This window comes from Nerophis lumbriciformis, linkage group LG15 (genome assembly GCF_033978685.3).
Source record: "Nerophis lumbriciformis linkage group LG15, RoL_Nlum_v2.1, whole genome shotgun sequence".
Classification (NCBI taxonomy): Eukaryota; Metazoa; Chordata; class Actinopteri; order Syngnathiformes; family Syngnathidae; genus Nerophis; species Nerophis lumbriciformis.
Window position 1 is genome coordinate 6008045 of NC_084562.2, and position 14456 is coordinate 6022500.

Sequence of the window (14456 nt, forward strand, 5' to 3'; positions counted from 1 at the left end):
TTACCAAGGCCAGACCAATTAACAGCAATAAACAAGAGATTGCTGTATTGTCAAATTTTGAGTTGAAAGATGACAGAAATGGTTGTTCTGTGTTTATTTTGAGAGAGTTTTGACAAGTTTTGGAAAAAAACGTAAAAAACATCTGAAATGTGTAAAACGGGACAATATCTTTTCACATTTTTGGACATGCCAGATTTGATATTGAAGTGCATCATCATGCTACTGTATGCTCCACAGTTGCAACAAAAGTTGTCCAAAAGGCGTTTGCTTGCTAAAGTGTGTGAGCATGAATAGGAAATGTCTTAACATGGAGCACAAACAGTAGAAGATCTGCAAGATGAAGAACATATTACAATATAAAACATGGATACATAGAAATCCTATTGAAAAAGTGCAGGACATTTGTTCTCCTCCATGATCTCCATCCATTACAATGTAATCTCTGGCATCGAAGGTGATGAAGCGCTGAGAGAGGAAGAGGAGTTTCTAATCATCGCAGCCCAGCAGCTCCATGCGTAGAGTGATGCGCTCGTGCCACTCCCAGGGGACCACTCGCACATATCGGGCGTAGAACGGGGGCTCGAACACATTCTTCATATGACTGTTGTTGTCGATATTGCCTTGAAAAAGCTGCAAATAAACAGAATACACACGACTCATTAGTGGTAGGAACTGACTTCTCTGAGATTTGTGTTTCACTTTAGTTAGTATCCATCAGTGTTGGGTTAGTTACTGAAAACCAGTAACTAGTTACAGTTACTAGTTACTTTATTTCAAAAGTAACTCAGTTACTAACTCAGTTACTTACACCAAAAAGTAATGCGTTACTGTGAAAAGTAACTATTGTTGCGTTTCGGACCAGTTGTTCCTCCCAGGGAATTCAAGTCACAAGTCGCTCCCAAGCTCTTTACGACACTAAAGCTGAGTAGAAAAACCACCAGAGACAGAATAGGTATTTTGTTGTATATTTTCAAAGCTTTGCAGATATACATTTGAGACCAGTCCAGCATAGAACATTCTATCGCGCCGCCAAAATGGTCTGCCCCCCGAAACACCCTCTCCCCCCTTAAGTCCCTGGCAGTTCTCTGTCTCTCGCCAAAACAAATGCTTATTATCGCTCCTTCTTACATTCCAAAGCCTCAAGGTTAACACACACAGTTTACTTGGAGACAGAGCAGCAAGAGAAGAAATGGAAAACACGAGCTGTTTTCAAATATGACTATGAAATAAAAGAAGTACAACTTAAATTTGGATATATGTAAATATCTGCCTCTGACACTATTTAGTTACTTGTTTTTTTTTCTCCCTTTTTCTTAAGGCTCCCATTAATGCCCTTTTAGCCTTCATTTCAGTACTCTTATTGCACTGGAGAATAATACAATGTGTTGATCAACTTGACATGCATTTGCATCACTGAACTCTGCTAAGCAATGTGGTCTACATACAACACACAAAGACAAAGATATGTTTCAAAGGGCCAATTTATTTCAGGCCAGAACAAATTGACAAAACTATTTTAAATAGCTGCAACATAATGGCACTTTAACTTTAACTTTAAGTAGATAGGATCTTTGATCCAAGACACAACTTACATTGAACTAAAATGTTCTTTTCTTTGTGCTCGACAAAAGAAAAGTAGTGAGAATGTTAAGACAGTCGACTTCTGGCTTCACCATGTTGTCATGTTAGTTGTTATGAGAGTAGCGTATGTGTGTGTGTGTGTGTGTGGCCCTTTAAGATATGACAGCATGTGAGGTGAGTGACGTCAGTGAGTGAGTGGGCGAGAGAAGTGAGGGAACGGCAACAGTGAGTGCATGCAGGTGCTCTAGCTTTGTGGATGGCTGCGTCCAATAAAGTCACAAAGTTGCAACAAACCGCCGGCCTCGTCATTCACCCTCAGCTGTAAAGACCCACTGCCGGGTAAAGTGAAGGTTGTTAGCCCCGAAGTACATAGGCCCTGGAGGAACGTCTCCCCTGCGCTCCTCGACTATGGTCTGGAGCCCCGCCCCTACCCACACAAAGCACGCTTCTTCTTTTCCACTGCAACGCTCCAATAAAACACACTCAGATCTTCTGTTTCTAGCCGATACTACATAAAAAATAACAAAAAATAACGCAGTAACGCATCATGAAGTAACGGTAACTGAGTTACTGAATATAAAAAATAACGCGTTAGATTACTAGTTACCGCCGAAACTAACGGCGTTACAGTAACGCATTACTTTGTAACGCGTTAGTCCCAACACTGGTATCCATAATATAATCAGGATATTTGGCTATTAAGTGTTTTGTAGTAGGTGATTTAAAACATCAAAGCATTTTGGGTATATAAAGGATCTTTGATTGACGTGTTTTTGTCGCACATCCTTAAAAAGACCAGACAATTTTTAGCATATAGAACAGGGGTCGGGAACCTTTTTGGCTGAGAGAGCCATGAAAGCCAAATATTTTTAAATGTATTTCCGTGAGAGCCATATAATATTTTTTAACACTGAATACAACTAGATGCGTGCATTTTTAAGTAAGACCAACATTTTTAGAGTATAATAAGTCTCTTATTCTTTTTAATAACATTGTTATTCTGAAGCTAACCAATAATAAATAAAATACTTCTTACCATTAATGCGACTTCTTGAACAGGTGCGGTAGAAAACGGATGGATGGATTCAAATGCATGAGAATGTTTTATATTTTGAACGTTATTTTTAACACTGTGATTACCAGCGGACATATTCATTACTTATCGTGTTAAGCAATCTCAGCTAAGATTTATCTGAGAGCCAGATGCAGTCATCAAAAGAGCCACATCTGGCTCGAGAGCCATAGGTTCCCTACCCCTGATATAGAGGATAGTTGATTTTCTCGACATATAAAGGATCTTTGATTGGCATTTTTTTGTAGTACATCCTTGAAAATACCAGACACTCTTGAAAATAGAGGATCTTTGATTAGCGTTTTTCTTTTGTAGACGGGTTGTACTGTAAACTTATTGTGTTCGTTCTAGAGGATTTTTGACCAGCGTTTTTTGTAGCCAACTCTAAAAAGACCAGCACACTCTTGGTATTTAGAGGATCTATGATTATCTTGGCATATAAAGGATCTTTGACTAGTGTTTTTGTAGCACATCTTAGGATCTTTGAACAGCATTTTTTGTAGCCAACCCTAAAAATACCAGCGCAATCTTGGTATTTAAGAGGATATTTTATTCTCTTGGCATATAAAGTATCTTTGACTGGTGTTTTTGCACGTCCTTAAAACACCAGAGCACTCATGGATACAGAGGATCTTTGACCAGTGTTTTTGTTAAAAACAACAGAGCACTCTTGGCATATAGAGAATCACTGACCAGTGTTTTTTTTTTTAAAACAACAGAGCACTCTTGGCGTATATAAGATCTTTGACCATCCATCCGTCCATCCATTTTCTACCACTTATTCCCTTTGGGGTCGCGGGGGGCGCTGGAGCCTATCTCAGCTACAATCGGGCGGAAGGCGGGGTACACCCTGGACAAGTCGCCACCTCATCGCAGACAGACAACATTCACACTCACATTCACACACTAGGGCCAATTTAGTGTTGCCAATCAACCTATCCCCAGTGCTTTCTAAAAACAACAGAGCACTCTTGGCATACAGAGGATCTTTGACCAGTGTTTATTGTTTTGTTTTTTTTAAACACCAGAGCGCTCTTGGCATATAGAGGATCTTTGACCAGTGTGTTTTAAAAACAACAGAACACTTTTAGCACATAGAGCAGTGGTTCTTAACCTTGTTGGAGGTACCGAACCCCACCAGTTTCATATGTGCATTCACCAAACCCTTCTTTAGTGAAAAATAAAATGTTTTTTTTTCAAATTCAAGAAAAAGTTATATGTTTTTTTACTGGTGCACAAAATGAACCGTGCATGAACATCACCTTGTTCAAAGAACAAAACCAACACAGTGCATGAACTCACAACAAATTACACACCTTACACACATTACCATGAATTGATTAACGTGGACCCCGACTTAAAGAAGTTGAAAAACGTATTGGGGTGTTACCATTTAGTGGTCAATTGTACGGAATATGTACTGTACTGTGTAAACTGTACTGTTTCATATAATGTATTCTCTTCTTTGCAATCTGCTAGTAAAAGTTTCAATCGATCAATCAAACAACCTGCAAATCAGATGGAAAATTAGAGGGAACATTGTTTGGGGGAATCCATAATACGCCGATAGGGAGAAGTTTTTATTTACATCATAAGTCGGATGTGTCTTTACCTCCGTGGCGGAGGCTCCGCCGAACCCCTGAGGCCAACTCACCACGAACCCAGGTTAAGAACCACTGACATAGAGTATCTTTGACCAGTGTTTCTAAAAACAACAGTGCACTCTAGGCATATGGAGGATCTTTGACCAGTGTTTTTTAAAAACACCAGAGCACTCTTGGCATATAGAGGATCTTTGACCAGTTTTTTTTAAAAACCCCAGAGCACGCTTGGCATATAGAGGATCAATCATGTTGACCAAGTTTTGGCAGAACAACGTTTTGATGCACTTGATCTTGTACTCCAGCCTAATCAATTAATAATATCAAAAGTAGAATGCGACACAGACCATGGCTCGATGTGACTTGAAAAGACACCATTGCTAACAAAACTGCTATCAGCTGCTGGCCGGGCAATGCCAAGTGGAAATGAACTCGGTTGATTCACTTTATGTACGACATCATCAGCTTCACATGACATTGGATTGAGTGACGTAGAATGACAACTCTGGGCGCGAAAATGTTGTAGCTGCGACTGTCATGTTGACCAACTTATGTCCATGGTTTTAGCACATGGAAGCCCAGTTCTAACTTAGAAGAATCATCCAGGATGTCACAAAGGTTGTGGCTGTGTTGTAGTGGCTGGATGATGGCCATAGCAATGATGCTTGGAGCATCCTCCAGGCTATCAGTGAGTACTTAGTAAAACACACTCATGGCTACTATATTGGGCAAAATAAGTATATAAGGGTCTTATTTCACATTTAGATGGCTCTTACTATGTTTAAAAAATGTATTTAGAAGGTCATAAACAGTTTTTTTATGCTACAACTATGAAAATAATTCTACTTCACCGGAAATGTGTTTACCTGGAACCAATTGGCCACAATAAATGAGGGCCTGCTGTAATGTTGTGCAGTACTACGTTCATTTACAAGCGTAATTCTGCGACAAAGCTCTTAACTCAAAATACTTGTATTGCAAATTAACGTCTTCTTTTGAAATCGAAATCAATCAAAACAGCACCATTTTAACATGTAACATGCCTTTTAAAAAGAAAAACACATTTTTAGATGATTCTGTATAAAAAACAATACAACAGAATGTAGTACAAACAACTACAGTAGTTTTATGAAGTAATGTTATACCTTGGAGAGTGGACTTTTACTGTATCTCTGCTGCTGCTCCTACGTCTATATTTTTATGAATTAATGTCCGCCGTTTGGATATAATTTTAACATTGTCGGCTGGCGTGAGACTCATCCTGCTTCAGTATGGTGCAGACTAGCAGTGTTGCGCTCAAATTGTTACACCAAGTTGTCATTTTTTTCATTATTTATTTCTTTAAATCAATGACTTTCATCCGCTTCTTATTCTCAGCACTGTCTTTCCCACTCACTTTCTTCCTTCCCATGCGTGGAAAATTAAGTTAAGTCGATCCCTAACTATGAGCTAATGCTAGCGTGTAAGACCTGATGGATTTTACGGGGTTCACAGTGGCATTTGCTACGCCAACTCATGGCGGGGATGCTTGTAACTCAAATTTTTGCTTGCAACTTAAAGCATAACAATTAGCTCTTATCTCAAAACACTCTTAAATTGACATACCACTGTATAATGTTTCACTCATTTCTAATTGCTGTGGTGGAATAACCAAAAATCAATCAATATACAGTAGTGTATTCCTAATCCACTGTATACTCTTATCAGAAAGGGTCAACATTGGAAAAAATAAACACGACAAAACACACGACTAACCTTATCACTGTCCGTGTTTATGTCCTTGACCATACTCCAAGACTCTCCATCGTTACTGTAAGACACTTTGAACACAGACACAAACTGCACCACCCCGAAGTCCTTGGCCCCCTGAGTGATGATGCCCGTGAGGCGCTTTGTCTTCTCCAGATCCACCTGAGCAACAAACAATCACCATCAGATTTGTTTTTTATATATACATTCGTGGTCAAAAGTTTACATACACTTGTAAAGAACATAATGTCATAATTTTTGTTTCATCTGACATCACATGGACAAAGGTAAGACCTTCTGGAGGAAAGTTCTGTGGTCATGAATTTTTGTTTAATCCGACCACAGAACTTTCCTCTCTTCTGAAAACTTCTGAGACCTGCAGCTAAAGATGCCATGACTTGAGTGTGCATATACAGGGTTTCTACAGGTTTCAAACATCTATGCCACTTAAAAAAAAAAAAAAAAGTATGTAGGTTGTATGTGTGTATTTACCACAGAACTTTCCTCCAGAAGGTCTTATCTTTGTCCATGTGATGTCAGATGAAACAAAAATGGAGCTGTTTGGCCACAATACCCAGCAGTATGTTTGGAGGAGAAAAGGTGAGGCCTTTAATCCCAGGAACACCAAACCTACCGTCAAACATGGTGGTGGTAGTATTATGCTCTGGGCCTGTTTTGCTGCCAATGGAACTGGTGCTTTACAAAGAGTAAATGATGATGATGTGGGATCTGAACCGAGGATGTCATTGTGGCTTGTGCTGTCGTTTGAGACACTTGTGACTTAGGGCTATATAAATAAACATTGATTGATGAATGGGGCAATGAAAAAGGAGGATTACCTTCAAATTCTTCAGGACAACCTAAAATCATCAGCCCGGAGGTTGGGTCTTGGGTGTTCCAACAGGACAATGACCCCAAACACACGTCAAAAGTGGGAAAGGAATGACTAAATCAGGCTAGAATCAAGGTTTTTAGAATGGCCTTCCCAAAGTCCTGATTTAAACGTGTGGACAATGCTGAAGAAACAAGTCCATGTCAGAAAACCAACACATTTAGCTGAACTGCACCAATTTTGTCAAGAGGAGTGGTCAAAAATGCAACCAGAAGCTTGCCAGAAGCGCCTTATTGCAGTTAAACTTGCCAAGGGACATGTAACCAAATATTAAAGGCCTACTGAAACCCACTACTACCGACCACGCAGTCCGATAGTTTATATATCAATGATGAAATCTTAACATTGCAACACATGCCAATACGGCATTACTAAAGTGCAATTTTAAATTTCGCGAAATATCCTGCTGAAAATGTCTTGGTATGATGACGTCAGCGCGTGACGTCACGGATTGTGGTGGACATTTTGGGACAGCATGGTGGCCAGCTATTAAGTCGTCTGTTTTCATCGCAAAATTCAACAGTATTCTGGACATCTGTGTTGGTGAATCTTTTGCTATTTGTTCAATGAACAATGGAGACAGCAAAGAAGAAAGCTGTAGGTGGGAAGCGGTGTATTGCGGCCGACTGCAGCAACACAAACACAGCCGGTGTTTCATTGTTTACATTCCCGGAAGATGACAGCCAAGCTTTACCATTGGCCTGTGGAGAACTGGGACAACAAAGACTCTTACCAGGAGGACTTTGAGTTGGATGCGCAGACACGGTACCGTGAGTACGCATGCAGCTGCGGCTTCCAAACATTTGATTGCTTGCCCGTACGTGCGTGCCGCTATGTGCATGTCACGTACGGAACTTTGGGGACTTTGGGGAAATATATGTGCTGTATGAACTTTGGGGAGGTGAACGGTATTTTGGGTTGTGGGATTGTGTGTTGTGCAGGTGTTTGAGTTGTATTGGCGGGTTATATGGACGGGAGGGGGAGGTGTTTGTTATGCAGGGTTAATTTGTGGCATATTAAATATAAGCCTGGTTGTGTTGTGGCTAATAGAGTATGTCTTGTGTTTATTTACTGTTTTAGTCATTCCCAGCTGAATATCAGGTCCCACCCGCCTCTCACAGCATCTTCCCTATCTGAATCGCTCCCACTGCCCTCTAGTCCTTCACTCTCACTTTCCTCATCCACGAATCTTTCATCCTCGCTCAAATTAATGGGGAAATCGTCGCTTTCTCGGTCCGAATCGCTCTCGCTGCTGGTGGCCATGATTGTAAACAATGTGCAGATGTGAGGAGCTCCACAACCTGTGACGTCACGCTACTCGTCTGCTACTTCCGGTACAGGCAAGGCTTTTTTATCAGCGACCAAAAGTTGCAAACTTTATCGTCGATGTTCTCTACTAAATCCTTTCAGCAAAAATATGGCAATATCGCGAAATGATCAAGTATGACACATAGAATGGACCTGCTATCCCTGTTTAAATAAGAAAATCACATTTCAGTAGGCCTTTAACATTGCTGTATGTATACTTTTGACCCAGCAGATTTGGTAACATTTTCAGTAGACCCATAATAAATTCATAAAAAAACAAACTTCGTGAATGTTTTTTGTGACCAACAAGTATGTGCTCCAACCACTCTATCACAAAAAAATAAGCGTTGTAGAAATGATTGGAAACTCAAGACAGCCATGACATTATGTTCTTTACAAGTGTATGTAAACTTTTGACCACGACTGTATATATCATGACAGTATGTAATATGTGCAGCCGCACCTGGATCCACTCGGATCTGTTGTTGTGAGCGGGAGACCACGCGTTCGTCTTCCCCTGCTTATCCAGGCGGGCGAACTGAGGCTGCCAAGTGAAAGAATCGATGCCCCACGTGCGGAAGGAACTGGAGGCTGAGAGTTGTCCATCTGAGATCAGCCGAGACTTCATTCCCATTGGCTCTGAGCACCCTGTTGTGTTTGAATAAGCTGTGAATCGTGGACAAAAAGAGTAGACAGAAAGGAGGGATGGGAAAACCAAGAGGAGGGAAAAAGAGGAAAAGACAAATGAGTGAAACCAACATCCCCCACCAGAAAATCAGGAATGAAAGTCACTGAAAACCCACCAATTGTCAGAGTAGAGGGAGGAAAAAGACGAGCAAAAGTAGCAGCATGCACACGGAAAAGTGTTGAGTGAAGGAATTACATGGTAAAAAATGGGGGCGTTCTGATATTGGATCCTTGAGTATCGGCCAATACCGATATTAACCCGATATCAGCACGAATCATAGTACATGCTTGTATTATTTTGCAGTGTGGAATGTTAGAAAAGGCCTGATTAAGTGAAATTACTCATAGAACAATGGTAGGTATAAAACATCTTAATAACAGACTTATGCTGCCTTTAAATTGAAGTGGAGTAGTATTTTATTTTTTGGACCATAAGGCGCACTGTTAATGAGCGGGTCTATTCGGGTTTGTTTTCATTCACAAGGCGCATCAAAAGGGTCATTATGATAATATATAATTTTTTGGTATAATTTTTTTTCTACATTTAAAACACTTCCTTGTGGTCTACATAACATGTAATAGTGGTTATTTGGTCAAAATGTTGCATAGATAAATACAGAACAATTTCAAGCCTGTTTTGTGGTCTTATTTACGTCCCTCCACTTCGACATGGTTTTCTCACCGTCATCTTTTGTTGTACCGGGAGTTTTTAGTGCTTCCGCTGCGAGACTACTGACAGATGTTAGTTAGAACTGTAGGCTACTTTGTATTAGAAATGACAACAGCGGAGCATGAATGCCCCACAACAAGAGAATAGAGAAAAAGAAGAAGCTTAAATGATGAGCTCAAATTTTCAGGACTTATGCAGATCCCAAACACACATCAGCATGTACCAAGAGGTAAGAAAAGTTGGTTTTGTATAATTTTGCAAAACAAAATGCCACATAATGTCTCCTAATAGGTGCCATTTTGGGGTCCTTATGCACACACCATAATAACACCCGTAGGTTAAAGCATAGTACGTCTGGCGGTAGCAATCCATCAAGCGGTGCATCTTTGTGGCTTACTAAAGTCGTACTAAAAAATCTTAACAGATTTTTCAGCCTCTCACAGCATCTTCCCTATCTGAATCGCTCCCACTGCCCTCTAGTCCTTCACTCTCACTTTCCTCATCCACGAATCTTTCATCCTCGCTCAAATTAATGGGGAAATCTTCGCTTTCTCGGTCCGAATCGCTTTCGCTGCTGGTGGCCATGATTGTAAACAATGTGCATATGTGAGGCGCTCCACAACCTGTGACGTCACACGCATATCGTCTGCTACTTCCGGTACAGGCAAGGCTTTTTTATCAGCGACCAAAAGTTGCGAACTTTATCGTCGATGTTCTCTACTAAATCCTTTCAGCAAAAATATGGCAATATCGCAAAATGATCAAGTATGACACATAGAACGGACCTGCTATCCCCGTTTAAATAAGAAAATCGCATTTCAGTAGGCCCTTAAAGTTTTGGTGTTGCTTGCTTACGGCTACTTGCGAGCGTCATTTATTGAACAGGCATCAACCTGCAGTCCACGCATATCTCTTATGTGTGATTGCCATCTACTGGCAACACTTATTATTCCACATTGTATCACATTTAATCAGTAAGCAAAACCAGAATTAATACATACACAAGGTACACCATGTAATAAGGCGCACGGTCGATTTTTTGACAAAATGAAAGGATTTTAAGTGCAGTTTATAGTCCGAAAAATATAGTACCTAGTGGTCACTACAATAAGCTCATGACGCACTAAGTTCAATGATGCGGAAACATTTTTTACTGGATACTTATACGCTTATATCTAATACTATATTTATTTGATACTTGTTTATAATGACAAATGTGGTGTTTAGGACTGAACTATTGTTCAATTAGGGACACTTTGCATGTTCGAAATAAACTCAAACTCAAACTCAAACTTATTTCTGTGCTATTGTGTGCTTAGCCATTGTGTAGCCAACAGGATAGTATACCATACTTTGCTGTTTGTAAATAACTTCACTATAATACAAGAAAATCAGAGGTGGGTAGTAACGCGCTACATTTACTCCGTTACATCTACTTGAGTAACTTTTGGGATAAAGTGCACTTCTAAGAGTAGTTTTAATGCAACATACTTTTACTTTTACTTGAGTATATTTATAGAGAAGAAACGCTACTTTTACTCCGCTCCATTTATCTACATTCAGCTTGCTACTCTCTACTCATTTTTATCGATCTGTTAATGCATGCTTTCAGAGCCAGGCGGTCACATGATTAACTGCACATAAAGTTTCAGCGGCAAACAACAACAACAGTGGCAGAGACAGCAACGAACGCTTCGCGTCAACCAGAAGAGGAAGAACACCCCAGGCCTCACATAAAATCGATGTTCACGCTTCAGACAACCAAAAAAACAGTTATGTAATGCGTTGTCATATGTGTCTCCCCAAACAAGTGGACATTTCAGCTTACTGTAACTCAACGTCAAATTTGAGGAAGCACATCGCGGTAAGTAACGTTAGTAGATATTTTGGCTGTCACCGTAGGCTGATGTTAGCTTCCCTGCTATGAATCACTGTCAAATGTACATCGTGTGGGGACATTTATTAACGCACTGCAGACAGACAGACAGAGACACACACGCACAGTCGCACACACACTCACGCATGCATACTAACACCAATCAAAAGTGCACAGTATGTTCCCAGTTTATGGTTTGCGTAAAGGCTAACTTGTTATTTTCCTTTGTAATCTCTGCCTACTGAGCCTATGGTGCTTTTAAGTTATTGTGGCTCAATCTGCCTTAATTTATTAAATTTTTTATGTATTATTATTTTATATATTATTGTTTTAGTTGTTTAAGAGATATTCCTGGCTCTGAATTTGTTCATTGCTATTTTTATGTTTTTGTGCCGTCATCATTAAACGAACAGGTTACTCATCAGTTACTCAGTACTTGAGTAGTTTTTTCACAACATACTTTTTACTTTTACTCAAGTAAATATTTGGTTGACTACTCCTTACTTTTACTTGAGTAATAAAACTCTAAAGTAACAGTTACTTGAGTACAATTTCTGGCTACTCTACCCACCTCTAAAGAAAATACCAACATTGTGTGCTAATAGGAAGACATTTAGCTGTTAATTGTCCTGCTTTGCACCAGCAAACATGCTGCAGGACTGCTGGTATCGGAGCTTATATCGGGGATTTCAGATGCAAGCTGATATTGTTTTTTTTTTGCTGATTTCGGATTTATATATGATATCAAAATCAGATCGGGACACCCCTAGTTCAAAGAACCCAGAATAAGAGTGTGATTCCAGCAAAGTATAAAAATACACAGTGAAATACTTTCATATATCAGTAATGTGACTGGTGATATTCGTTATTGTTATCTATTCTGTTCCTGAATGATCATACACTGTACGTGCTTTGGGAGATATCTGGTTAACAACGTCATAAAAAGCCCTACTTATGACTCGATAAACACACAATATCTCTCTCTGGGTCAGCTAAGTCTCAAGGCATAATGTAATACTCCACAAAAATGGCAATAAAATGCTATGCGTACATTACATTACTCTCCAAATACAGTATTCATAGTTGTGTACTGTGGCACATATTTGAGCTCATATTACATACTGTAGGTTTATACAGTCTTACATGTCTATGGAGTAGAATTTACAGTATTTTATGATACATGATATAACATTCTTTACACAATATTACATCAGTGGTTCTCAACTTTTTTGAATACTCATTACAGTATGGAATATTCTTCTTAGCCAAGTTTCACTTGTTGTGTAAACACAACGTAGCATCAACATCGGTATATTACTGTGCAAAATTCTGCTCACATCCAGTAAATTAAAACACAAATAAACTGAATAATAAACTTAAATTAAAAAAAAGCTTTGTGCACATACAATTTTTAATGATCAACTTAAAGTGCCCTCTTTTTGGATAGTAATTAAGATAAACTCGATCTAATATTGTTTTTTCTGGATTTTCTTTGACATTTTGTCCCTCTCAGTTTTAATAAACATACCATTTGTTAATCTTACAACAACTCTTATCTTAGTTCGACTATGATTCTTGAGGTGACGATTGGATTCAGAATCGATATTTGATTCAACATGATTCGCCATTCAAACATATTCTTGCAATACATTATTTGGTATACAAATGATTATAAAACCTTTTCACAACAAGTTACAAAAGCCTTTCTATGCTTCTGATTTGTGACGCACAGTGCACCGAGTAAGTGCACAGATGGCCTTAAAACATATTTTGTCAAATATATCTAAAAAATCTATTTTTTTTTAATTATGAATTGATATAGAATCAGAATAGATAAATATTGTGATTTGGATGCGAATCGATTTTTTGAGCACCCTTATATAAATGATACGGTATAAATATTTTACAAACCTCATGTACCCCCTAATGCAGTGGTTCTCAAACTTTTTTCACCAAGTACTACTTGGCTTTGATTGATTGATTGATTGATTGATTGAAGCTTTTATTAGTAGATTGCACAGTACAGTACATATTCCGTACAATTGACCACTAAATGTTAACACCCGAATAAGTTTTTCAACTTGTTTAATTCGTGGTCCACGTAAATCAATTCATGGTAAATTCGTGGCTCTCCAAGTAACCTATAATGATCAAATATAGTAAAATATAGTAGCATAGCAGGCCTAAGTATTCATTAAAAACAAGAAGAGGTTTAATTTAACAAATATGTTTACCATTTTTGGCCACTCTAACATTACACACAGTTTGAACAGTAACACTGCATTTGAACATTTAATTTAGTGATTCTTGGGCGTACGACTAGATGGAGCTCGTGTACCGTGCCACAGTTTGAGAATCCCTGCCCTAGAGTGCCTTCAAGTACCCCCATTTTTAATAACCAGTGTATTACAAAGTATTTATGATATTATTCATATGTCTGCGTTGTTATCAGACATGAGCTGCATGCGTGTTTTTGCCGTGTTTACCATTAAGTTCACATCCCACCAGTTCCATGCGAAGGGTGCACGCCCTCCGGCAAACGACGGGAATGATGCGGATGTACTGAGCCACAATAGGAGGGTCAAAAAGATTGGTCTTTGTGCTCTCGTTATCTGTGTTGGCCACAAAAATCTGCAATACACAATGACATAATACAGTATAAATCAATGTGTGTTACACTGGGGTTTTTTTTTTTATAATTAATGCAGAAGGTCGGACCTTTTCTCGCCGTTGTCCGTCCATTCTGAATGGGCTGTATGTCTTTCCGTCAAAGCTGCTCGACACCTTGAAGGCTTTGATGTACTCGGCCGTGCCCATCCGACTGGCACCTTGAGTTATTATTCCCGTCAGACGCATCTTCTTGTGCATATTAATCTGGTGTGAACAATTGGAATGAGATTAAACATCACTTCACAAACAGGTGGAAACACGGGTTGATTATGAACCATCAAAGAGCATTTACAGTTCTACCGCAACTTAAGACTGTTTTGAGATAAGCACTGTCTCTCTGCTAATTGTTA

The 14456-nt window shown here is 39.2% G+C and overlaps 1 protein-coding gene across 2 annotated transcripts in view; it reads right to left on the reverse strand.

Annotated features, from left to right (window-relative positions):
- Positions 1 to 345: 345 nt before the first annotated feature.
- The window catches only part of LOC133615984 (lactadherin-like), a 34514-nt gene continuing 20403 nt past the window's right edge, over positions 346 to 14456 (reverse strand). Inside the window, exons 6-10 of one of the 2 annotated variants that reach the window (XM_061974933.2) lie at positions 14155 to 14310; positions 13923 to 14067; positions 8667 to 8851; positions 6010 to 6165; positions 346 to 630 (exon numbers count right to left, since the gene is read on the reverse strand). In XM_061974933.2, coding sequence (XP_061830917.1) covers positions 487 to 630; positions 6010 to 6165; positions 8667 to 8851; positions 13923 to 14067; positions 14155 to 14310 — 786 coding nt within the window. In that variant the 3' untranslated portion in view covers positions 346 to 486. Of the gene's footprint in view, positions 631 to 6009; positions 6166 to 8666; positions 8870 to 13922; positions 14068 to 14154; positions 14311 to 14456 lie in introns of both variants that reach the window. The other variant, XM_061974932.2, reaches the window with a different exon arrangement.